This window comes from Bidens hawaiensis, unplaced genomic scaffold (assembly GCF_021521415.1).
Source record: "Bidens hawaiensis isolate Kalapana, Puna unplaced genomic scaffold, B.hawaiensis_p1.1 tig00014334_1, whole genome shotgun sequence".
In the NCBI taxonomy this organism is placed as follows: domain Eukaryota; kingdom Viridiplantae; phylum Streptophyta; class Magnoliopsida; order Asterales; family Asteraceae; genus Bidens; species Bidens hawaiensis.
The window spans coordinates 353,341-379,783 of NW_027492232.1; the positions used below are offsets into that span (position 1 = coordinate 353,341).

At 39.7% G+C, this 26,443-nt stretch overlaps 2 protein-coding genes across 2 annotated transcripts; one reads left to right on the forward strand and one right to left on the reverse strand.

Moving 5' to 3' along the window:
• Positions 1-12,479: 12,479 nt before the first annotated feature.
• LOC143546353 (beta-galactosidase 8-like) lies at positions 12,480-17,698 on the forward strand. The gene is made up of 17 exons (XM_077038037.1): positions 12,480-12,786; positions 12,896-12,991; positions 13,466-13,578; positions 13,647-13,713; positions 13,793-13,885; positions 13,979-14,122; positions 14,224-14,418; positions 14,731-14,818; positions 14,890-15,008; positions 15,102-15,263; positions 15,494-15,696; positions 16,108-16,217; positions 16,305-16,414; positions 16,500-16,709; positions 16,801-17,009; positions 17,087-17,432; positions 17,514-17,698. Exons 1-17 carry the CDS (start codon positions 12,634-12,636, stop codon positions 17,619-17,621), a joined length of 2,526 nt encoding a protein of 841 aa, XP_076894152.1. The 5' UTR covers positions 12,480-12,633; the 3' UTR covers positions 17,622-17,698.
• Positions 17,699-18,104: 406 nt separating this feature from the next.
• Positions 18,105-19,739, reverse strand: LOC143546337 (uncharacterized). Its single transcript, XM_077038027.1, has 2 exons — positions 19,120-19,739; positions 18,105-18,832 (listed from the first exon to the last, which is right to left on the reverse strand). The coding sequence occupies exons 1-2, from the start codon at positions 19,445-19,447 to the stop codon at positions 18,105-18,107; spliced, it is 1,056 nt and encodes a 351-aa protein (XP_076894142.1). The 5' UTR covers positions 19,448-19,739.
• Positions 19,740-26,443: the final 6,704 nt, after the last annotated feature.

Below are 26,443 nucleotides of genomic sequence, written 5' to 3' on the forward strand. Positions count from 1 at the left end.
GAAACTTATCAACAATAATACAGTTACCTTAGAGCATTCACGTCAGGTTCTCTATCTCTATTTTTATAATTACACTTAAAAACACTACATTTTCTCTATCGATACAATTAAATAATATTTTTTTACATTTTTATCATTATCTTTTCTCTCTCTTCCACTCACAAACATTTTCTAATATATTAAAATATAAATAGATGATGAACATTATTCCTCTAAATTTACTCAAAATTCACATATCTCTTTAAATTTCCCCCTCTTCCACTCAAAACCACTTAACATCCTCCGTTGTTTATGGGTCAAGTTGCTGCTAATCTCGGTTACCAATAATCACCTGCAACAGCTTATTATTATAGTTAATTCCCGCTAATGAGCATTTCTATACAACTTTTCATAAGTCGTACAAATCTAAAGCAGCTTCCACTAGGGGTGATGCACCCTTGAATTTGCAGGTTCATCGGTGTATTCATTATCGAGTTAAAGCCCATACCTCCTAACACATATCAACATTTATTCTTATTTATTTATTTATTTGTAAATTCAATTATATTAAAATAAATATAAATACACTTAAATCACTTAAGTTTAGAATTCCAATTAGCTAATAAAACAAAGTCAAAATCCCACTCGTTAACCTATGTTCAATTGGTTATCTTGTTAATAGTGAGAAAGGTCATACACAACATCACATCCTGGAGTTGTTGGTCGATGCCAAATCGTGCACCCACCCACCAACCTCAATCAATTTTGCTTTTAAAGGTACAACCACCCTAAGATCAACACATTAGTCCTTTCTTATAAAAAATAAATATCACCACCGAAATTTTTTATATAAATTAAAGTACAATTCATATTATAAACGATATTCTTGTAATTAAGAAAACGTTTGATCTATGTCATCTTGTGACATTAATAGCAAACTTATTATGTTTTTAGTTTTGAGTATCTAATTATCATGTTCCTAATTACCGGAAATGTGACGAATTTGTTAAGCATTATGTCATTAAGTATATGTCATTCATAGCAAAGTTGTTGGTAAGATCCAGACAATGCGAGATATGCACAAATCATATCTCTTATCTTACTGGGATAGAAAAACTAATTTCAGAAAGACTTCCAAAAGCTTATCTAAAAATATAAGTAAGCTATCATTAACAAAAAAATATAATGAAATGGTATAATAGTGAACAGTCGGTATTGACATCTTTCACAAGATATAATACACATTATCTTAAGTTTTGTTAATATTATATATGGTCTTAAGTATAAAGTTTTTTTATGAATTATGACAGTTTTAAAATAAAAGTATCATCTCTTTCTAGCTAAAAGTGTTTATTGGACATCGCTTATTATTTTTCTAAATATGAATAGATTGTTTAAATATCAATTTGTAGATTACACTAGTGAAGAAACACTAACCGGACCCCGGGCAGATTACTGGTAACCTGGGGGTTAGATAGATGTTTCCCACGAGGGGTTAGACCCAGAGAAGATGGTTCTTCTGATAACCTGCAAAACAGACACCGTGAGCTTGTCACTGAGAAGGGGGGGGGGGGTTCCTCCTTGTGACCACCCTCCGGCGTGAGAATCAGACTAGATTGCTCTTTAAATATAAATGTATATTAAGAGATTGCTAGAGCAGATATCAGGTATAATATGATGATAATATGATAAGATGAGATGGTCATACCATTTGGGGTATTTATAGCCGAAGGTAGGTTTCCAAGGAGGTGTGGCCGGCTGCAACAGTATTCCTGTTCTACCAACAGTGGCCTACGCACGTGCCCTGCTGGTAGTTGGTGGGTAGGCAGCGGCTGATAGTGACCGGCCTGCTGTGTACTATTCCTTTTCCACCAACTGCCGGCTACACACGTGGTATGGCAGTAGTTGGTGAGTAGGCAGCAGCTAATAGTGACATACAGTACAGGAGCATGCTGCTCGCCATACTGTTGTCAATAAGCTGTCGTATCTTTAGTCAGATCTTTTTCCCATACCTCGTCAGGTACAGTACAGAAGATCTTCCCGTATCGTACGAACTGGCTTACTTGGGCGGGAGTATTCCCCCTCCCGCCCTTGTGCGGGATTGTTCCCGGCTTCGCTCATTCCTTCAGGTGACACTGAATGATTGAGAGCTAAGTGCCTTGTGCGTGTAGCCTTGCTGCGCGGGTGGCCTTCTCTGATGGCTTGTATCCGAAGCTGCGGGAACAGGCGGAGTCCTTCACCATCGGGAGGCATTTCCTGCGGGAACAGCTTGCGTACTGCGCTTAAGGACGTCACGTCTCTGAGCATGGTTGGTCCTGCGGATCCAGTTGGTTTCTGCGCAGACGTCCCTCTTCAAGGTGAGTCTTGCGGGTCCAACTGGGCTCTGCTGGGACCTACCTCTTCAAGTCCCCCCAGTCCAATGTTCTTCTCATGAGTGTTTAATAAAGTGAGGTGAACTTTTGGACTTAAGCAAAGGGTTTTGAAAAGGGTTTTTTAAGGTTTTCCATGGGGATTCTTCCCGCGGAAGTCCTTGTCACTTGCAGAAATTCCCGAGTTTCCTGCTTGATCTTTGGGTATGATGCGGGTAGGTCTGTAACCTCCTCGCAAGTCAGGAGCGTTGAGTCCCACCTGTGTGGATTCTCCATGAGGTTTTGGTAGTTTTGAACATAGTGATCAATTATGTTAAAACCACCAATTCCATCCTGGAGCTTCAAACAACGTAGTTCTCGTCGTTCCCGCTATGCGGGGATGTTATTTCTGTTTCCGCAAGCATTGCCCAGAAGATCCTTCTTGGTTTCAATTCCCAGCGGAGCGCTAGGTATGTGAAGGGTTTTGCCTTAACACTGTACCCGCGCTCGTCTTACGGTTACTTTACTTCCAAGGTATTCCTGGCGTCAATTCCTTGCGGGTGCTAGGTATGTGAAGGGTTTTGCCTTTACACTGTACCCGCACCCGTCTTATAGTTACTTGGTTGCCGAGGTATACTTGGCTTCAATTCCCTGCGGGTGCTAGGTATGTGAAGGGTTTTGCCTTAACACTGTACCCGCATCCGTCTTACGGTTACTTGTTTGCCAAGGTTTTCTTGGCTTCAATTCCCTGCGGGTGCTAGGTATGTGAAGGGTTTTGCCTTAACACTGTACCCGCATCCGTCTTACGGTTACTTGTTTGCCAAGGTTTTCTTGGCTTCAATTCCCTGCGGGTGCTAGGTATGTGAAGGGTTTTGCCTTAACACTGTACCCGCATCCGTCTTACGGTTACTTGTTTGCCAAGGTTTTCTTGGCTTCAATTCCCTGAGGGTGCTAGGTATGTGAAGGGTTTTGCCTTAACACTGTACCCGCATCCGTCTTACGGTTACTTGTTTGCAAAGGTTTACTTGGCTTCAATTCCCTGCGGGTGCTAGGTATGTGAAGGGTTTTGCCTTAACACTGTACCCGCATCCGTCTTACGGTTACTTGTTTGCCAAGGTTTACTTGGCTTCAATTCCCTGTGGGTGCTAGGTATGTGAAGGGTTTTGCCATAACACTGTACCCGCATCCGTCTTACGGTTACTTGTTTGCCAAGGTAAGGGGTATTTTCCCGCTTACTTTTTAATCTTTTTGAATTTTGAATTTTGAAATTCGAAGAGTTGGTGGAAAGATAAGAACAGTCCAAAACTCTGAAACGTCGTGCGACGGTTTCTTCTGACTGTGTCAGGACGTGCAGGAAGTTATGGTGACGTGACAGTACATGGTCATTCCAGACGCTTTTTCAGGCGCGTGGGCGCGATTTTTCGGGCGCGTGGCCGCGAAATTAATGGTATGCGTCCTGTCAACAGCTGTTGCCAGCTTGCTTTTTGCCACGTGTCATAGTTTCATTGCACCTTCGTTTTCTCTCTCTTCCGCATTAATTTCATCGCATTAATTGCGATTAGTATATAAAGGGGGAGAGGGTTCTTTGTAATCCACACTTTCACTCTTCTCTTCATCTTCTTTACGATTTCCGGCGAATACTCACCTTTTCAGGCAAGCATTCTCCCGAAATCGTTTTCTTCTTTTACAAGATGTCTCGTGATCTCGAATCTACCGCTGATGACAAGAGTACTGCTGGCGAGTGCCAGTGTGCTCTGCCTGGCGATCTGTATCGGTACGTCGTCAGGAAGTTCATGCTCGAGTCTCTCGAGCCTGAGTTTCCTGAACCCCATCATACGGTGTCGATGCCCCCAGAGGCAAGATCGGGGTTTATGCTGCATTCTTTGTTTATGGGAATCTTAGGTTCCCATTGACAAAGTTTGTTTACCGTGTCCTTGAGAAGCACGGTGTTCATTTGACCGAGTTGCACCCCATGGCGATCGCCAAGATTCGCCACTTCGAGTGGGTGTGCCGGATTCTGGGCATTGAGCCCTATGTTGACCGCCTGATGACCTTCTACACTTGGAGGTGCATCCAGGGGTGGTATACCCTGACAACCCGAATCAAGGGTTTGAAGATTTGCGCGACCGAGCGCAGTCTTCGCGCGTGGAAGCGGGAGTTCTTCTTCATCTCCGCTCGCGCCATCCCCCTTGCCATGAAGTTTAAGAATGGGAAAGCTCTCCCAAGCCTTCACGCCTCCAACTACCAGGAGGCGGAATGGTTCTCGAAGATATCTCGGGTCCAATCTCCGGTTTACCGGTTTGCGGAGTCCGGGATGGTGATGCTGGGGATGAGCCGGGTGTGGAAGGCTGCCGATGCGCAAAAGATCCCAATCGTCCTCGAATACGGTTCGAACTCTGTTCCTTACGGTATGCTTTGTTTCTTTTTGTTGATTTTGAATTTCTTCTAACTTCTTTCCTGTTTATTTCAGAGGGGAACGACTTGCAGTCGCTCCTGAACCCGCGGGAGGCTGACGGTCCCGCTCGGATGGGTACTCGCGCTCTAGACGAGAACGAGTTGCCCATCCTAGAACAAACGGCGGATCGGTTCGTGGAGGTCTATCCGCTAGGCCATGAGATCCTTAGCGCCAGGCGGCCAGGTAAGGCGCTATTCGACCCTCGACCCCTCAATGTTGAAACCTCTGCTGGAATTCCTTTAATCGTATGTTCTGATGAGGAATCCGCAGATGGTCCTCCGTTGGTGCGGAAGAAGAAGGCTGCCGGCGGGAAGGGGAAGGGGAAGGAGAAGGTGGCCTCCACTGCCGATCCAGCGCCTCGGTCTGATTCGGAGACCGAGAGCGAAGAGGTGGCGGGGAATCCCGGTGGTGATAAGACCACCGCTCCGGAGGTTGCGACTGTCACCTCTGGAGAGCCCAAGAAGACGACGGTGACCGGCGCAAAGAGGCCGGCTCCATCGGGTTCGTCCCCGCCTCTCCGTACCTTTAGGCTCAAGAAAACCCGTAAGTACAAACTTCCTTTAGCTTTAGCTTCATAGTTTAATATCGTTAACACTTATCTTCTTTACGCAGGCGTGGATGTTGACGCATTCCAGGGTGGAGCGCAGAGGAGTACCTCTCCGCCAATGACGGTAGGCTTGGTCAGCCTACCTGAGGCGTCGACCCAGGCGCCTGCGCCTGCTTCCGCTGGTTCAGTTGCTCACTCCTTTGAGCCGACTGTTCCAGCTGAGATGACGTCACCGCCGGCTGTGAGTGCGATTTTTACTGCATCTTTCACTGAGCCGCGGTTACTATTGCTGCGGATTCCGCGGCGGCGACCGCGGCGGCTGCTACCATGTCCCCGCCATCGGCAACGACGGCGAATCCATCAGGTACGCATGGGGCTTCTCGCCAATCTCTGCTACCTTCCCATCTGCCTGACCTCTTGGATGGATTTCCGTTGGGTTCAGGTGATGGTTTCGGCGGCTATCGGCCTGTTATTGACCCTACAGGTGCGTAGGGTTCTTTTGGCCCATTTTATATATTTTTTATCATCTTTTCCTAACTGCTTTGTTTTTTTGCAGTGTCGGATTCCAATGAAGTGTATGTTCCACGATGGAACATTCGCCGAGGAACAACCCTTCGCACCCCTGTGGAGTGCGTGGAGTGGGCTCGTCACGCTGCTCCTAGTGGTGCGTTGGGGGAAGCCATGGCTAGCTACCAGGAGGGTAGGCTAACCAATGAGCTTCGGGTTCTCCTGGCCCGGATGCAGCCGCGCGTCGAGCTGCTTTGTCGTGAAAACGACAAGTTAAAAGCAGCTCGCCTTAAAGAAGTAGCTCAGGCGCGGGCTGTCCGGGAGGAGAACCAAAAACTTACCGCAGTGGCTGCGGAGAAGGAGAAGGCCTTCAAGGCCCTCGAGGTTGAAGTTCAGGCTCGACTCGAGGCCCGTTCCAAGGCTGCCCAAGCTGTTAATGAACAGCTTCGGCTGGCTAAGGAAACTGCAAGGAACGCAACCGAGAGGGCCACCAAGGCTGAAGCTGTTGCTGAGCCTCTACGCGTGGAGAATGAAGAGCTTAAAGCCAAATTAGAGGCTCTCCAGCAGGCTCATGATGCCTTGGCGATGGAAGACGCCAAAAAGCTCCAAGAAATCCTGGACCAGAGGGGGGTGCTTGACCATACCGAGCGTAAGCTAAAGGGCGTCGAAGAGGCTGCGGCTAAAGAAGTGTTGCTTGCCAACCTTAATAAGAGTGAAGCCGAACGCGCCCGTAACGAAGCTCAAGCTGCCCTCCAAGAAGCCCTGGTTGCCAAGGAATGGCTTCTTCGAGAAGCGTTGTCTCAGGTAATCTTTTCTTGTCTTTACGCTTTTCTTTGTAAATAGAAAAGGTTTTGACACTTGTATATTTTCTTGTAGGTTGTGCATCGGGTCTTCTCAGAGACCTCTTATGATGATGCTATGAGCGCAGCCCTCAACGCTTCTCACGAAGATGGGGAAAAGGTCGGCTTCCTGCTTGGTCTAGGGTTCGTTGAGAAAGGCATCCCGCCTTCCAACTTTCCTTTGTACAATGTTGATACTGAAGCTGTTTACGACCAAGCAGTGAATCAATACGCCGCCTTCCCGCATCCGGTGGTGGAGAAGGTGAATGAAGTTGCTGCTGCTGATGATGGGCTAGCTATCCTTAAGGCTTTCCTTGAACTGCCACGCTCTACTGACGGTGCTGGTCCAAGTGGAAGTGGCCCTGAAGCCTGATCCCGAAGATCCCTTCCCACTGCTAGGATAGATTTAGCTTGTATAGATTTATTTTCTTGTAGGCGGGTAGTTACCCGGCCATTCTTGTAATGAATATTTATGAAATATAAATCTTTGTGCGGGTAAGACCGCTACTTTCGTTGGGTTCCTTGCTTTGTAAACGTTGTATGACTTGCATACTTTAGTTTAAATTAGCAATTTTCCAAGTGTTTAGAATAAGTTAACCTTTGAACGTGGTAGATAGGTTTTGCTTCCTCTTTCGTGTTTGTGCGGGTAGGACCGTCACTTGCACTTAGTAGGATGGCTAAACTTTACCATCTGACCTGCGTGTAGGTTTTCCTCATCTTTTCTGAGGATAAGTTGACCTTTGAACGTGGTAGATAATAGGTGTGAAGTTTTGCTTCCTCTTTCGTGATTGTGCGGGTAGGACCGTCACTTGCACTTAGTAGGATGGCTAAACTTTACCCATATCTGACCTGCGTGTAGGTTTTCCTCATCCTTTTTGAGGATAAGTTAACCTTTGAACGTGGTAGATAATAGGTGTGAAGTTTTGCTTCCTCTTTCGTGATTGTGCGGGTAGGACCGTCACTTGCACTTAGTAGGATGGCTAAACTTTACCCATATCTGACCTGCGTGTAGGTTTTCCTCATCCTTTTTTAGAAATTCTGTTTTGAACCGTTCGACGCGCGGTTGTCAATAGGTTAGTGTTCAGTTCCCTTTTTCATGATTCATGCGGATAGACCGGCACTTTCATTTAATGGGATAACTAAACTTTTCCCCTTCAACTGACCTGCGTGAAGGTTTGTCGTTTTTTGGGTTTATGCGGGTTTTGCCGCCTTCCCCACGCAACGACTTCACGTAATTATGCGGTGAAAACCGGCATATCCGTGTTGAATAAATTAACCGTTCGACGCGCGGTTGTTAATAGGTTAGTGTTCAGTTTCCTCTTATCATGATTCATGCGGATAGACCGGCACTTTCATTTATTGGGATGACTGAACTTTTCCCCTTCAACTGACCTGCGTGAAGGTTTGCCGTTTTTCGGGTTTATGCGGGTTTTGCCGCCTTCCCCATGCAACGACTTTTCACGTAAATATGCGGTGAAAACCGGCATATCCGTGTTGATAGTTCATAAAAGTATAAATGTAAAATCATCAGCGTCGATGTTTTAAGGAGAATCATTTCCATTAGAAATGGCTTTTGGCCTTTTCTTTACAAATTTGGAATTGATTTACATGCAAACTGTGTAAATGAGCTCCCTTCCATGTTGTTGGGATGGGAGTGCCATCGAGCCGATACGCACCTGGTTCGGGATCTCGTTCTTTACGCAGCATGTAGTCTCCACATCGAAGCTGGAATTTTGTTCGTGTTTTCCCCCGCTGGGGTTCTACACGCATCAGCCTGCTCAGCGTTCATTGCGCCACGAGGTGTGCGAGCGTCCCATCTCTGACAAATGCTTCGACCATGTCCTTTACGTCTATGCATTCTTCAGTGTTGTGGCCTTTTGTCCTGTGAAAGTCACAGTATTTGCTCCGATCAGCATTGTGGCGATGTCGGATTATTTGAGGCTTTGGCCATGGGAGCTCCTCGGTGGCGAATATCTCGGTGACGCTTTTGGTGAGCGGCGTCCATCTGGAGTTCTTGTTTGACTGTACGTTATCCCTTCCGCCTAACCGATTTTGCAAGCCGGATGAGGTGTCAAAGTTTACCCTTGACTGCCAAATGCCTAGCTTTCGCTTTTTGTTTAATCGGGCGGCAAAGACGTTGTCTTCTCTTGTTTTCTGGGTGTAGAGGTTTGTGCTTTGTGGGAGATCTCTACCCAGTTGCTTCTCCGTTTCCGCAAAGCGTTTTGCTGCTGTCATGATGGCATCCCATGTGGATGGCATGCCATCTTTACCCGTTAAGGTGCGGATGAGCTCTGGGTCGTTCGCGCCCTGAATAAAGGCAGCGCGAACAAGATCTTCACTAATGTTACCCAGACTTAGCTTCTTCGAATTGAAGCGAGTGATGAAGTCTAGCAAAGATTCGTCTTTTTCTCGAATGCACTTGAGGATTGTCCATTGCTCCTCGGTATACTTTCTTTGCTGGCTGAAGTGTTGGCTAAACTTCTGTTGGAAGTCTGCCCAGTCGTAGATGTGGTTGACCGGTAGACGATCGAACCACGCTCTAGCAGCCCCGACAAGCGTCATTTGGAACATGTAACACCACGTGGGTTCCGTCCAACTACTGACGGTTGCCCCCGCTATGAATCTGTTCAAATGATCATCTGGGTCAGATATACCATCATATGTGCCTATGCTGGACATTTGCTTGGCACTTTTTGGGGCAATTGCTTCTGCAATGTCCCTTGCAAATTTGGACGTTCCCGCATTTGCAACGTTTGGTCTGAATGTTTTGGAGAAGTCTCGTGGACTTCCACCTGTGCTTTTTGGTTTGAAGGCTTGTCCAAAATGCCTTCTCGGTTGGTTGTCCATTTCCTTACGCTTCCCTTTTGCCCTATGACGAGGGTTCGCGTCGGAGTCGGATTCCTCCGAGTCATTGTCCAAGTATTCTTCGAATTCGTCGGCCTGTTGGACGTAACGCAAGCGTTCGTCCAACTCAGCTTGGAATTCCTTTTGACGTGCCTCCGCCCATGCCTTAACTTCATCGAGGGTTTGGCGGGGGAGTCTTGTTCGTTTTTCAAACTGGGTATCAGTGAATCCCAGTGGGCGATTATTTACTGCACTTGCCCCAGCTTGGGTAACTGGGGTAGTGTTTGTAAAATTTACTTCACTTGCCCCGGCTTGGGTAGCCGGGGTAGTGTTTGTAAAAACTGTATTGCCGGTATCCCCCCCAGTAGCTGGGGTTGTGGTTACCGGAGTTTCTTTAACCATCTTAGAAGTTTGAAAAAACTGGAGAAAAATGTTCTAGCTTTATGCACGGATGGCGCCAATGAAGAAACACTAACCGGACCCCGGGCAGATTACTGGTAACCTGGGGGTTAGATAGATGTTTCCCACGAGGGGTTAGACCCAGAGAAGATGGTTCTTCTGATAACCTGCAAAACAGACACCGTGAGCTTGTCACTGAGAAGGGGGGGGGTTCCTCCTTGTGACCACCCTCCGGCGTGAGAATCAGACTAGATTGCTCTTTAAATATAAATGTATATTAAGAGATTGCTATAGCAGATATCAGGTATAATATGATGATACTAGATAAGATGAGATGGTCATACCATTTGTGGTATTTATAGCCGAAGGTAGGTTTCCAAGGAGGTGTGGCCGGCTGCAACAGTATTCCTGTTCTACCAACAGTGGCCTACGCACGTGCCCTGCTGGTAGTTGGTGGGTAGGCAGCGGCTGATAGTGACCAGGCCTGCTGTGTACTATTCCTTTTCCACCAACTGCCGGCTACGCACGTGGTATGGCAGTAGTTGGTGAGTAGGCAGCGGCTAATAGTGACATACAGTACAGGAGCATGCTGCTCGCCATACTGTTGTCAATAAGCTGTCGTATCTTTAGTCAGATCTTTTTCCCATACCTCGTCAGGTACAGTACAGAAGATCTTCCCGTATCGTACGGACTGGCTTACTTGGGCGGGAGTATTCCCCCTCCCGCCCTTGTGCGGGATTGTTCCCGGCTTCGCTCATTCCTTCAGGTGACACTGAGTGATTGAGAGCTAAGTGCCTTGTGCGTGTAGCCTTGCTGCGCGGGTGGCCTTCCCTGATGGCTTGTATCCGAGGCTGCGGGGACAGGCGGAGTCCTTCACCATTGGGAGGCATTTCCTGCGGGAACAGCTTGCGTACTGCGCGTAAGGACGTCGCGTCTCTGAGCATGGTTGGTCCTGCGGATCCAGTTGGTTTCTGCGCAGACGTTCCTCTTCAAGGTGAGTCTTGCGGATCCAACTGGGTTCTGCTGGGACCTACCTCTTCAACTAGTTATTAGGAAAAAATTAATAAGATTTAAACAAAATTTGTTGGCAGGTAGTTCATAGAATCTCTATTGGTCTGGGTTACATGTTTGTCGTTTTGGTCGCGCCTATCCAGAGCTTTTGAGGCACCACGGGATTAATATTATTACATAGGTATAGTTTGGAAAATTTATAAAAAAATCCGAATTAGACTAAAATATTTGACAATTTATGACACAATATTAAATTCTACATAGATTAGGTATAAGCTTCTTTATGGTTTTAGGATGGTATTGAGTGATACATTTTTTTTGGATGTCCATATGAAAAAGAATATTAATATATTGTACGATAATAAGGATATAACAAATAGCAAAAAAAAAGTTGATTGTATTAGACCGTATATATTTAGCTTACTTTTCGTATGTTTTGTTATAATATAAAATATTGATAATTGCTCAATCATTCATTCATAATGGTTTCTTGAGGGAACGTTCAAGTCAAACTCTTAAGCCAGCATAGGCCAGGTTAAAACAACATAATCTGACTAAAGTGAGGCAACGTGGTTCTCTGAATCTGAAGAATGTTGTAGCCTAAATAAAAGAAAGTCGTAATTCTAAATAAAAACTGATTGTAACATATTATATACACAATAATTCTAACAAACATATGAGGTAAATAGGGATACAAGATCGGGACAATTACCACCGATATATACATTATAATAATTAATAAATACAAATATATGCTTAATAAATACCGTTTAATGAAAATATAGAATTACAGTACAATTGAAAATTTAATATTTCAAATAAAGTTAGCTTTTGAGTAAAGAGAATACGAGCATGACAACATCTAATGTGTAATCAGATAAGATCATAAATGGACATACCCATACATACGGGGAATCGAAATTGCCACACTACGTATACGATACAATTTTATAATCAAACATAGCTTTCAATTATCCAAACTTGTCTCGTAACCGACTTGTAATCGTCAAACATAAAAAACAAATCACTTACCTTTTATGTTTATGTTTAGTTCAAATCAAATCTTAAAATTTGTTTTTGTTTACTTTTATATTAACACCACTCAAATCTTTGCCTTAACAGATAAAACATATTAACTGACACGTAATCATGTGTTTACTCCGGGATAACGATCACTATTAAGTTATTAACGACCGTGCCCGCCACAACTATAGCGGGCCCGCCAATCAAACCACAGGGGTACAATCTGTCAACTGTCAAAGTCTAGGGGTTTAAACTAACACCAAAGTGTCATTTTCGTAAAATTTAATACACTGTACTCTGTTAGTATTTCCGTGAGTCACACTTTGTCCTTGTTCTCCGTTTAATAATTTCACCATCTTTGAAATGCGACGAATTTGCCGTCATTTTTATATATATTCATTTATATATTTTTTATTAAATAATTTCACTTAACTTTTTATTCGTTATAAATAATATCCATCCAACACTTTCATTTCATGAAGATGATAATAAATTGTTGATGTTGTGACGTGACATATATAACTATATAACTATAAGTTACTTGACATTTTGGTTTGATTCTTTACTTAATATTGTATTTTCCGGCAAAAGCTAACCGAATGCTTTAAGTAAAGTGTTTTTTCGAACCATTTAAGGTGAAAAGAAATAAATGTTTTGTGTGTTTTGAGTTTGTGAAAAACAATGGTAATGATGATGAGGTTGTTGATTGTGTCGGTGTTGGTGGCGGCGGTGGTCGGAGTGAACGTGACGTATGATCACCGGGCGGTGGTTATTGACGGCAGACGGCGGGTGTTGGTTTCCGGTTCGATTCATTATCCCAGAAGTACACCAGACGTAAGTATACATGTTCTAACCACCGACACACACACATTTATTCTTTGTTTTTTTTTTTAATTAAAAAATGTTTTTTAACTTTATTTAATTTAATTTGATTTAATTACAGATGTGGCCTGGGCTAATTCAGAAATCTAAAGATGGAGGATTAGATGTGATTGAAACTTATGTTTTCTGGAATTTGCATGAGCCTGTTAGAAACCAGGTTATCTATTTATTAATTTATTTATTATTAATTAATTAATTAATTTGTTTATTTATGATTTTCAAGAATCTTGGAGTACCCTTTTGCTTATTATTTGGTGGGAAGTGTTTCTTTTGTTGTTTTTTTTAATCTATTTAAGAATTTTTGGTGGGAAATGTTTCTTGATATTTGGGTGTTCTTCAAAATTAATAAAGTTTTGATCTTTCTTTTGTTTGATATTTAAGAATTTTTGGTGGGAATGTTTCTTGATGTTTTAGTGTTCTTGGAAATAAATAAATTTTTTTGTAAGATTTTCTTGATTTAGCTAGCCCAGTGATTCAGATTCTGTTATATACTCTTTTTGGGTATTTTTCTAATTAAAAATTATGTTGACCCAAATGAATGTTAATGTTATTCTTGAATATTATTAATTTATTATATAACCCAATTCCCAAATTGCATGCTGACAAAGTCTTGAAACTCAACACTCAACAGTATGACTTTGAAGGAAGAAAAGATTTGGTTAAATTTATAAAACTGGTAGCTGATGCTGATCTTTTTGTTCACCTTCGAATCGGTCCTTACGTTTGTGCCGAATGGAATTATGGGTTAGTGTTAATTACTTATTACAATCTTTAACATTGTTTTTATGCTAATTAAGCTTATTTGCAAACAGTGGGTTTCCGCTCTGGTTACATTTCATACCAGGGATTGTGTTACGAACGGATAACGAGCCGTTTAAGGTTAGCTATCATCTTTTAGTTGGTTTCAAAAGTTTCCTATCTGGTCAACAAAATGTTGACCAATTCGTGTGTGTTTTAGGCCGAAATGAAACGGTTTACAGCCAAGATAGTTAACATGATGAAGGGGGAGAATCTATATGCGTCTCAAGGCGGACCTATAATCTTATCCCAGGTTAGTTTATCAGTTTCTTGTTGACACAGAGCGGAAGCAAGAAAAAATAAATACTTATATAAAAGGTTATTATTTGTTGCTAATTAATGGCAGATTGAGAACGAATATGGTAACATCGATAGCAGCTACGGTCCGGCTGCAAAGTCTTACATCAAATGGGCAGCAAGTATGGCTACATCTTTAGATACAGGAGTGCCATGGGTGATGTGTCAGCAAAGAGATGCACCTAACCCAATTGTAATAAATACTAAACAAACACCCAAGTAAACTTATGTTAGTTTTTTTTTTACACATTAACAAAAATTAACACGCGCTTTTTTTTAATTATATGAATGCAGATAGACACTTGCAACGGGTTCTACTGTGACGGGTACAAACCAAATGCTGAAAACAAGCCGACAATGTGGACTGAAAATTGGACCGGCTGGTTTCTTTCGTTTGGTGGGGCCGTGCCTTATAGGCCGTCAGAAGATATTGCATTCGCGGTTGCACGTTTTTACCAAAGAGGCGGAACCTTTCAAAACTATTACATGGTTAGTAATAGTATATGCATATGCATATGCATATAGTGCGTGCTTATTGTCAAATTTTAAATTTATTAATCCTGAAACACAACACGAAAATAAATGTTCGGATTGATCTGTTTAACCCGTTTAGTTAAACAAGTCGACCCACGAAATCATTTATGACCCATTTAACAGCGGGTTAGTATTGATGTTTTTTGTTCGAATAAAAATATGGGTTGCAACCGTCAACCTGCCAACCTGACATGATTGACAGTTTGACACCCTTACTAATATCAAAGATGTTTAATATTTATCGATATATTGCATGGCATGTTACAGTACCATGGTGGGACCAATTTTGGCCGGACAACCGGAGGCCCGTTTATTGCAACAAGTTATGATTATGATGCTCCACTTGACGAGTATGGTATGATTTCTTCTTAAAGTTATTTCGATTTCGTGCGTTATTTTGTATGTCTTTTAATGTGTTGTTTTTAGGAGCGCCTCGACAACCTAAGTGGGGTCATTTAAAAGATTTACATAAGGCCATCAAGCTTTGTGAAGACGTGTTAGTGGCAACCGACCCGACAACTACATCTCTTGGTCAAAATTTAGAGGTAAAACATAACCATTTTAACATTCTTGATTTGTTTTAAGAACTAAAGATGTATTTTCACAAACATAAAGTTTTATTTGTTATAATTATTTAGGTTAGTGTTTATAAGACATCATCAACATGTGCGGCTTTTCTAGCGAATTTCGATACACAAAAGGATGCGACCGTTAATTATAATGGAAATTCTTATCGTTTGCCTGCGTGGTCTGTTAGCATATTGCCCGATTGCAAGAATGTAGTTTATAACACGGCGAAGGTTAGTTTGACTTTTACAGTCAACTCTTGTCACTATACAGTTCACTGATCATATTGGTTTCTTTACAAATTAAATATTAACAATATACTTAATTTTAGTATATTTTTATAAGCTTAAATGTGGTTATCTAGTTCTTGTACAAATCCGAATTGTCGTTGACAATTTTGAAGTTGACTTTGGTTATTTTTGACTTGTAAGTCAAACTGTGTTGAGAATTTAATATTTGACAGATAAACTCAGTGACTACCATCAGAAGGTTTGTAGCTACAAGTTTTAAAGATGGTTTAAGTGATTCAAAGGCGATTTCTTCAGAATGGAGTTATGTTAGTGAACCGGTGGGGATTTCAAGTAATGACGCGTTTAATAGACCGGGATTAGTTGAGCAAATTAACACTACAGCTGATCAAAGTGATTATTTGTGGTATTCAATAAGGTAAAAGATATTTTTGGTTACAAAAGGAGTTGACTATGGCGAGTAGAGGTGACAATTTCGACCCGTTTGTTAATAAACAAGTCAAAATGTTGAATCAAATAAAGGGGAATGGTTCGTTTTATATATCGCTATATTGATTATTTTTGTAATATATCATTATCTATGCTATCTCAATAACGCATTATTTTTTTAAAATATGTTAAAAGTTGACAAAAAAGTGTTTTTAAGTCAACCCAACCTGGCCCGTTTAATGCCAGGTTGAGGGGTTATAGTTTGGCGGCCTGACTTGTTTAACTAAACGGATTAAATATGTCACCCCGTACATGGACCGTTTATTAAACACGCCAACTTGGCCAGTTACTCAACCCATCCATCTTGCCAGCTCTAAGGTGAAGTTATTTTATTTTGTAGCGCGGACATTAAAGGAAACGAGCCATTCCTTCATGATGGATATCAAACAACTCTGCATGTGAAATCACTCGGTCATGTTCTTCATTTGTTCATAAATGGTCAGCTTGTAGGTACGAAAAAGCGACAAATAAGAAAAAAAAGGAATCTCGTGTTATCTTTCTTGAATCTTTATAAATATTTGATGTTTTAACTTGTAGGTAGTGCAATTGGCAATGCGGGCCACCCCGGTTTTACAAAGGATATCTCGGTTGTCCTCAAATCAGGAAACAACAAAATTGATCTCTTAAGTTTGACCGTTGGACTTCAGGTTTGACTTCAGTAATTTAGTAGATTTTGATATGGGTAGCAAAAGGTGAATCTATATATAATATTCATCTTATATTTATGTGCAGAACTATGGGGCCTTTTTTGATAAAACGGGTGCGGGTATTACTGGCCCGGTTGAGTTAGAGGGTTTGACTAATGGGTCAACCGTTGACCTTTCATCTCAACGTTGGACATATCAAATCGGGCTTGAAGGAGAATCACTAGGACTGAACACTGGTGGTTCATCACTTTGGGTCTCGGGGTCGCCAAAAATTCAACCTTTGACTTGGTACAAGGTAAAACCAAAGTCAACAAAAAAGTCAACTTTGACTTGAGTTTTGTTACTTTTTTATGTTAATCAAGAATATATGTTGAAACTTGAAACAGACTAGTTTTGATGCTCCTTCGGGTGATAATCCGATCGCAATCGACTTCACGGGAATGGGCAAAGGCGAGGCGTGGGTCAATGGTCAAAGCATTGGGCGGTATTGGCCAAGTTATATTGCTCCAAGTGGTGGTTGCTCGGCTTGTAGTTACAAAGGACCATATAGTTCATCAAAATGCCTCAAGAATTGTGGGAAACCTTCACAAAAGCTGTAAGTGAAATCTTTATTGAAAATATTTCATAAAGTTTGAATCTTTTAATGACTCAACCTTTGACTTAATCTTGAAGGTACCATGTACCGCGATCATGGTTGAAACCAAGCGGGAACGTCTTGGTCTTATTTGAGGAAATAGGTGGCGACCCGACACAAATATCCTTCACGACACAAGAGTTAGAAAGTTTGTGTGCGCAAGTGTCTGAATCTCACTCGCTCCCAGTGGAAGCATGGAGTCAAGATAATACGACAAGAAAGTCACACACAAAGCCAAAGCCGAGAATTTTGCTTGAGTGCCCTCATCCTAATCAAGTAATATCTTTAATCAAGTTTGCTAGCTTTGGAACACCTCAAGGGAAATGTGGAAGTTTCAGTCATGGTTATTGTAGGAGTCCTAATGCACTTTCAATAATACAAAAGGTCAACTCTTTTGACTTTGACTTTTTGTGCGCATACATGTTTTATTTAAACTGTTTGAGCTTATAAATGATTAATATGCAGGCTTGCATTGGTTCTAGGACATGCAACATTGAAGTTTCAACAGCCGCATTTGGTGATCCTTGTATAGGTGTTGTAAAAAGTTTAGTGGTAGAAGCTTCGTGTGCATGAAAGACACGTGAATATGTGTCTTAAGTTCCATCATAGAATAAAATCATATTATTATCATTATAAGTTTATTTTCAAACAAGGTAGGCTTTATTCCCCTTAGTAACTTAGATTGTGTGAGACATTGACAACACACGAGCCGGTGTTCTTCTTTCGACCCGAATGGCGTTAAAGAGAACGAATGGTAATAGTAACTTTCTACTCTACAAGCTTTTTTAACCTTTTAAAGCCATTCATATCCCCTTTATACATTACACATAACAAATTATACACATTAGTATTCTGTAAAATTCAAAAGAAGCCTGATATAAGAAATGAATGTATTCTTGATAAACATTAAAGAACCATATACATAATAAGAAACCTTTATTATTTAGTATTATTGACAAATACTATTATTGACACCAACAAATTATACAACAGTTGCATATACGTGCAATTCAAACAAATGTACTCGTAACATATTATTAATCAACAATCAAAACATCAAACATCAGCCGCACCACCAGTAGCGGGTTTCTTCTGAAACATGCACACGTTGCAAGCAGCCGAGGTTAAACGTGGAACTTCATACTTGTCTTCCCCACCCATTATCGGCATGGCCACGCCTTGCTTCACCGGACTCACATACCCGGGCTGATAAGTTTTACCCAAAATACCCTTAACATCATCTGAAAGATTCGAGAACTTGAACTGTGTCTCGAAATGGGCAAATGCGTCATTTGACGGTAACTGGTAGTTATGAGCTAGATTGTCCTCTTTCGTCACGGGGACCGCCCTCATATCAATCTCTACCAACCCAGCGACGCTTACTCTAACCGAGTTGGTGTCATCTGTCCTCTCAACCAACACTTCTCTTATTCCAGTGCCGGTTTTCCATTCTGCGTCTCCCTGTAATGGGACGGTCACTTCCTGACCGTCCCATTTCACTAGAAGCACATCAACTTGGTCGTCCCACTGTGCTACTTTTTTAGCCGAGACGGTCAGGGTGTGCGTGTCGAACATGACTGCAACCGATTTGACCCACGTGTAGTCACGCTTCCGGCCATCAGGGCGGTTCCCGATGAAGAGAGCGTTGATTTGCAAGTTGGTGTCAGACACTAGTGCGAAACTACGTCCTTTACCCCCATGGAAGTAGAACATAACTCCATCGCCACCGATGAACCTTGGATCGTAGCATAGTGCACCATACCCGTTGCATTTTGCTCTTCTCCCTTTGAAAAATAGAACTTGATTAGCAGGGCTGTTCAAAAAGCTCGTTCGTCTCATTTAAATTAAACCCTAGATTATTTTTAGTATATAATAATTGTCACTCAAATTTTAATATATGTAAATTATAAATGGTCTATAGTTATTATTTTCCATATTTTATAAAAATATTTTAGTATATGTGAAAACCACAAATTACAAAAATTTAATAACAAATGATCTAGCTCGAGCTCAACATTTCAGGTCGTTCGAGCCTTGTTAATAAGAAAGATATGCATGCATATAGTCTTACATTTGCATGTAGCTTCACACTTGCTACCACAATGGATGAAGCACCCTTTCTGCTTCCTGTTCTTCTTGGGCTTCCTCTCCGGGCACTCGGCCGGACAAGTAAGCACCTTATAGTTACAAGCTCCTTTAGACTTACAAAACGCCCTTTGTCGTCCAGTTTCCGGTTCAGGGTCCAAGACATCATAGTTAGTGGTATCGTCCACAACAGGCTTAGGCGCGGGCACAGGTGTGGGATTCTTCTTCTTGTCGTCATCAGACCGGACAACGGTGGGGTGAATAGAGATGAAAATGAGAAGGAAAGTGGTCACCAAAAGGAATGACTTCCCCATGATGAATGTATATTATTAATGGCTGTGTGTTAATTATAAGTGTGAAGGATATTATGTGAAGATGAAATGATGGTTTTGTGACAAGAAGATGAAACCATTTATAGAGAGATTGGTCGTGGAGTTCGGCGATCATGCAGGCAAGAAAGCTATAAATTATAATGTTATTCGAATTTCTCATTTAATTCTTGTTGTAATAGTATGAATTTCACATGATGCTAATTAATTAGTTAAGCTCTTTAATTGTTGATTAATAAATAAGTTAGTTTAACAAAATGGATCATTGACCGTCGGTGAGTGATTCATGTTAAAATTTATATAAATAATAATTATAATACTCATTAATATATTTTACAAAGTTTTAAAATATTAAAATTTTCCCAAAGTTAAAGTAGGGGTGCAAACGGCAAGTTTAAAGTTCGAGTTCAACTCGTTTGACGTTTTACAGCAAAAACTCGTGCTGAATTCATGTATAAAAAGTTTTTAAGCTCAAACTAGACTCGTATATTATATACTAGTTATTTTATTTATAAATATATACATACTTCTATCTATAATTAATTATAATTATATATAACATAGTGCATAATATTTAGTATTTACATCAACTATCTTGTATATGGTAATATTAATGTGCATTATATATTTATATATTTAATATTTTTTATATAAATCCTCTTCTTAAGTCTTTTATTATAATTAAAAGTTATTATATTTTTAGAAATATAATCCTTTATGAAGTTTTACTAGCTAGTATTAAAATATTTAGCTCAGCCTAGTTAAGCTTGGTATATAAAGTTTAGCCTCAAACTCATTTCAATTTTCAACATTCGAACTTTTGGGGATGTCGAATAACACAATACTCCTGTTCACAATGTTGTAACATAGCAAATATAGTATGTAAAGAGTAGCAAAGACAACATAACTAGTCACGTCTTTGAAAGCTTATTTTATTGATCAAAACACGTAAGATATATGATCCAACCTCCATTTTATACCCATGCAACACATGTTTTTCTCCCATTTCATATTCATTCTATTGCTGATCATCTCATCATATCTCTATTCCATTTTTAAGATGACGAGTGTTTATAATTAAAGTTTTGCGTGCGTTTCCTAATTTCCATCCGAAAGGAAACACAAACATGCAAAATAAACGTAACCTTGTCAGAGATAGGCAATATTGTTTTCAAATACATAAACATTATATCAATCTCATAATTTGATAGGTAACACTAAATCTTGAAATATAAAATCGACAAATTAAAAATAAAATTACACAACTCAATGACTTGCGCGTTTTATGCATGAAACGTAATTAAATAAAAGTCAAAATCCTGTTAGGGTGGCTCCAGATGAAGGAATACGGGTTCGAAGGTCAGACATCCAGCTCGTTAAGGCGTGTGACTCCATAAAATGGGCCTCGTAACTCCAAACAAATAAAAAACTATAGCCATTTGTAAGTTAATTAATCTTTCCTAAGGTTTAATTGTTGTGTTTAATTATCTAGTTAATTTGTCCATCTCATTGACAATATTAGAAAACAGGTGGTTCACATGGTGGTCTAGATTTGAAAACGTTTGCTTGAGCCTGCATTCATGGAGTTGTGACATATATATTAGCACAAGGTGGGTTTGAGTGTGGCAACAAGCAACGTATTAACCAGCTTCAGATCTCAATGACTTAACGACAACTTGTTTTTTGTTTGTTTGCAAGCCCACAAGACAAAAATAATAAAATTATTGAATTAGCAACGACTTGGTCAAAACTTCTGGACCGGTTCATTGTTGCGTAGGCCAAAATTGTTGTGTCAAGTGGTTTGTTTAGTGTTCACACATCACGCGGTTGCTTCATGCAAAGGCTTAAGGTGGTGGAACTAGTTTATAGTATCCAATTAATTAGAGCCGGCAATTCATACACGATATACGAATACACGACACGAATCTATACGACTTTAGTTAACAGGCATTGGGTTTAATTAACAGGCATTGGCAATTCAGAAATATGTAAACAGACGCATAATTATTTTGGTCTTTTACACGTTTTATTCAAAAGAAAATCTCAATATGTAGGAAATTTTAAGTGATAAAATCAGACCTGTAACTAAACTCCTAGCCAAATTTATGTACGTTTAAAGTTTGAGTATTCTACCTTGTACTCTTTTATCTAACTAATCTAGTTAAGAAGTTAAGGGTCTGTTAACTTTAAGATTAGCGTCTTAAAACCATTGTTTATAAAATTATATTTTGTATGAGACATATGTTAAAAATTATATGTTAGTCTTTTATATATAAATGAATGTAAAAGAAAATTAAATAACAAGATGACTCTAGCTTTTAACAAGCCGAGCTTAATTTCAGCCTGTTTAAAGTGCCAAGCTCGAGCCAGAGCTTGGCAGGTCTTGAATACACTTTTACTACATACAATCATCTAATTATATTTTCTTTTAAATTAATATGTTTAAATATTATTTTTACCTTCAAGCAATTATTCACATTTTGATGTTCGAATGCACGAGGATCAAGCTACTCAATGGGTAGAAGAATCATAATAAAGAGTAAATCATTCAAAGTCGACTTTGTTGCTTGTTGAAGCTAACATATTTCTAGTTTATACGCATTACAACGTTTTCTCAAACGAGCCTAATCAACATGAAGATTGACACATTGTTCTACCTCGATTGGGTAATGAAATATTTGTCCATCAACTTTGGTAATGAAACTCTTGTCATGAAACTTTTACAATAACGAATCACATCATTCAACATCCTGCTGCGTATCCACCAACACACGGTAGCTTTCAAACATGTGATACATTTAACCCGCTCTGTCACACCGGATAAAAATACATGTTATTTGTAATAAGATTAACTTTACATTTTATCTTTTTTAGTTGTCAGCAAACAAACAAAATTGTGGACACTTGTAGGATAAAATAGCAAAAAAGAAAATAAATAAGTGGGCCGCTTCACCGTTGAGACTTGAGAGAGACGAGAGCGAAAAAAAGAAATGGGCCATTCTGGTGGGCCAGCTCCGTTGTTATGCGAAGAATTGAGATGTTACCCTTTCGAGGCTTCGAAAGTCGATCTTTTTGATCTCTTTTCTTTACTAAAATAATGATAATTAAAAAGGCATCGAAACTTATGAAACAAACTATTGCACCATACAATAATATACTTGTTTACTAAATCACTTTTGAACCAATAGTATGGTGCTTAACCTTTCATTTTTAAAGCGACTTTCTTAATTTCTGCCCGAAAGAAAAAACGGCTTTCTTCATTACAAGTTTATTGTTTAGACTAGACTGATAAAAAAACGTCATAACTAATTTTGAACAGATTTAAATATTATATTAACTTTCATAAGTAGGGGCAAAAAAAATAAGAAAAAACCTTTTAAAAAGATTTAAAATAAAAAAAATTACTCGGTTATACACTATAACGCTAACTCCCCCTTAAACCCTTGATCCGGTCCGGTGTTGACAACCCCTTGGTGTATGAGCTCACCAAGACCAAGCGTATAACACGCCAAACATCATATCATACGCTAGATCTTCGTATTTGTTTGCCAAATTTGATGTTCCGCTTTGATTCATTTCGATCTATGTGAAACTTCTCATACTTAATTTTCACATAGACTAAACCTGACTCGTTGTCTTTAGAATGCTAAAATATAGGAGTGAGCAAAAAACGGTTCGGAACCGTCAAAACCGAGGAACCGGAACTGAACCGGTGCCTCAAAACTGCTATGCGTGTTACCTTATGGTTCTCCATTCTCATAATTTGCATTAAATGGTTCCCGGTTCGGTTCTAGACTTGGAACTGAAGAACCGGAATTTTAAAAGTGTTTTAAATAAATTTATCATCCTCATTTTTTATAGAACCGGCATCCATTCAACCATTCTTTCATACGTTCAAGACCTTGCAACCATGATCAATTTTTGCTTAAGCTATCAAGGTAATTTAATATAAAATGATTTGATCTTCAATTAATCTATCGTTGCTATTGATTTATTTAACTTAAACAGTTAGGTTTTAATAAAAAAAATATAACGATGTTCATGTTGTAATCTAAAATAGTTTACGGTGAAAGAAGACATACAAATGTATAAACTTGTTTTGTAATTTGTAAAGTTTGCACAACTCATTTGATAAATAAAAGATCGAATTGGTTCTAGCCAGAACCGGCTTTAGCGGTTTTGAAACCGAACCAGTTTACTATAATAGGTTCCGGTTCCAGTTTTATTTTTCACTCATTTTTTGTTCCGGTTCCGGTTCATTCCTCGCGGTTCTAAACCGTTGCACAGCAACCTGACAATTAAATTAGTAAATGCACAAAAGAGTCATATAGCTTATGATACAAAAAATAACATATTTAAAACGACGTTTATTCGCCAGTAAAATCCAAGCGTTGCGCGGCGAGTCGACACTAATTCCCTCAGTTTTGGTTATGTTCGTTATGGTACCGGAACTAAAAAAATTTATATAGCTTATGATATAACAAAACATATCTAAAACGACATTTATACGATCATAAAACTCAAACGTTGCGGCTGCAAGTCGAAGAGGATTTTTTCGGTTTAATAACGCTCGGTATTGTACCGGAACTATTAAAACCAAAAACTTATATTGTATACTATAGATAAATATAAAGTTGTCGGTGCCACATAATTCAATGTAGCCAAGCTTCACTATTTATCTATACAATGTAGCAAACCGGGGACATTGCAGCGACAAGTCAATGCGAATTTGAGCGGCATCGGCTACGTTTGTTGTGGTAACGACACTAAACCCAAAAACTAATTTCATCAAGTTAACATACTTAAAAGGCGTTGCGTCGGCGGCGAGTTGACGCGAATTCATTCGACATCAATTATGTTCATTACAAGTATGAAACTAAACCTAAAAACAATTATTATATTTAAATAAAAACAAATTTTTATACATAAATAGATAATCAAAAACACATAAAAGAATAACTAAATAAACTTGTAACTAAGTTGATTAAAATAATCGTTAGAAGATAACTACAAAAAGTTGATGCCAAAGTGATTCAAACTCTGGCACATACAATTTAAAAGAGTTCACAAATAGAACTTAAGCCACTGGACCAAACTACAAATTTGCTTTTACGTTGTAATTAACTATAAAAGAAGTCAATAAATGGTGCTACAAACCAAAGTTCTATTTTATATATATTAGTAATGGTTCTCACTTTGACATAAAATCCAAGACATCAAGGATACAAAACGAAAGAAACTGCAAGCTCAAAATAACAATAATTAAATAAACAAAATTAAAGCTTGAAAATATATAATCAATTCGCGGGTGGTTCCTGTCATCCTGTGTTTTGTAATGAGCAGAGCATATCCTGTGTATCATTTTTATTTTAATAAAAAGGAAGGTAATTCCAACTATTATCTTTTGGTCGATGTCGGTTATAATTAACGAATTGGCTCATGATGGCCCAACATTTGACGTATTTTTTTCCAATGGTTCGCGACTAACAGAATCCTAATGTCGTTAGTTGCATGTCGCCGAAAAAACGTTTTTTGCCGGAAAACTCACATTTTTCCTGGATAAGTCAACATTTTCATCCCAAACATTTTTGTAACTTTGTATCGGACCATTAGGAACTTTTTTTTTCTAATAAAAGCCCCGTTTATTGAGGTCACCGGAACCCTATACCATCGCTGGAATCGGTTGGTGGTGCTCAAGTGGTGGTGGTTGGCTGGCGGTGAGTCAATTGGTGGTGGTGGCGGTGTTTAGGTGGTGTTTTCTGGGAAAAAATGTAAGTTTTCTGGCCAAAAACGTTTTTCCGGCGACCTGCAACTAACGGCGTTATGGTTCTGTTAGTCGCGAACAATTGGGAAATAAAAACATTTAAAATTGGGACAAACATGAGCTAATTCGTTAGTTGAGACCAACAAAACCAATATGCCAAAAACGAAATGAAATGAGACAGTAGGGTTGAACCCGGGTTAACATTATAATAAATAAACAACGATTACCAAATACGAATGCAGTAATTATAGTTTTGTATTAATATATGCATGTAACATGCAAATATATGATGTTAGAAGACACTTGCCATGACATATACCATTTTAAATGACAAAACTGGATTCAGATAGGTTAGGTAAGAATTCAATTTTAATCTAAACAAAATTCATTATTCTATCTCACTAAAAGTGTACTGACAATCTAAAGTCGGTCTCTTAGTGACGTGAATACACAACGAAAAGTCATATTTTGGTAACTTGAACTATTATCAATAGACTAACTACAAAGGGGCCTAATTAAACATAAAATCAAACAGATATGGAACTAATTAAACAGCTTACATCCACCTCCACAACAATCAATTGCTTGCTTTTCTACATCAAGCTCTCGAGTATTAATTACCTTTTCCTATCAACCTACGACCGCCGGCGATTTTCAAGTACAATTTTAGATTTAAAGTATCGATTGAAGCAGCAGCAACGGTGGAGAAACGTGGGATGACGATTGGGGTTTCTATGTCGGAGGAGGAGTGAGAAGATCGATTAAGTGTCACCGTCACCAAGGTGAAGCCCAAAAAGAACACGAAGGCAGTGAAACAAACACGTGTGATGATATTGGCTTACGATGCAATAATTCAGTTATACATAAAAGCAAACGGAAACAAACATTTCTTGATATAGATGTAACAACAATTGATGACGCTTTATCTCTTCTTAGAAAAATCTTTTTTTAATTTTTAAAACGAAATAGAAAAAGAAACAAGCAACAACATTGATAACTCTTTAAGAATGTTAAGCTCTTGACTACCAACATTCATAGAGTTTAATGTCAACACGAAGTCGAAAATAAACATCCCCTTCAAACGCGTCTGTCATAAGGGTAGCCACACCTCTAGCCATGAAGAAATCGTCAGTTCCACCAATCACATAAATGTCTCTTGTCTTGTTCATCAAAGGATCAGCCCCTGCAAAGTTAATACTACCCTTATGGGTAGTTGA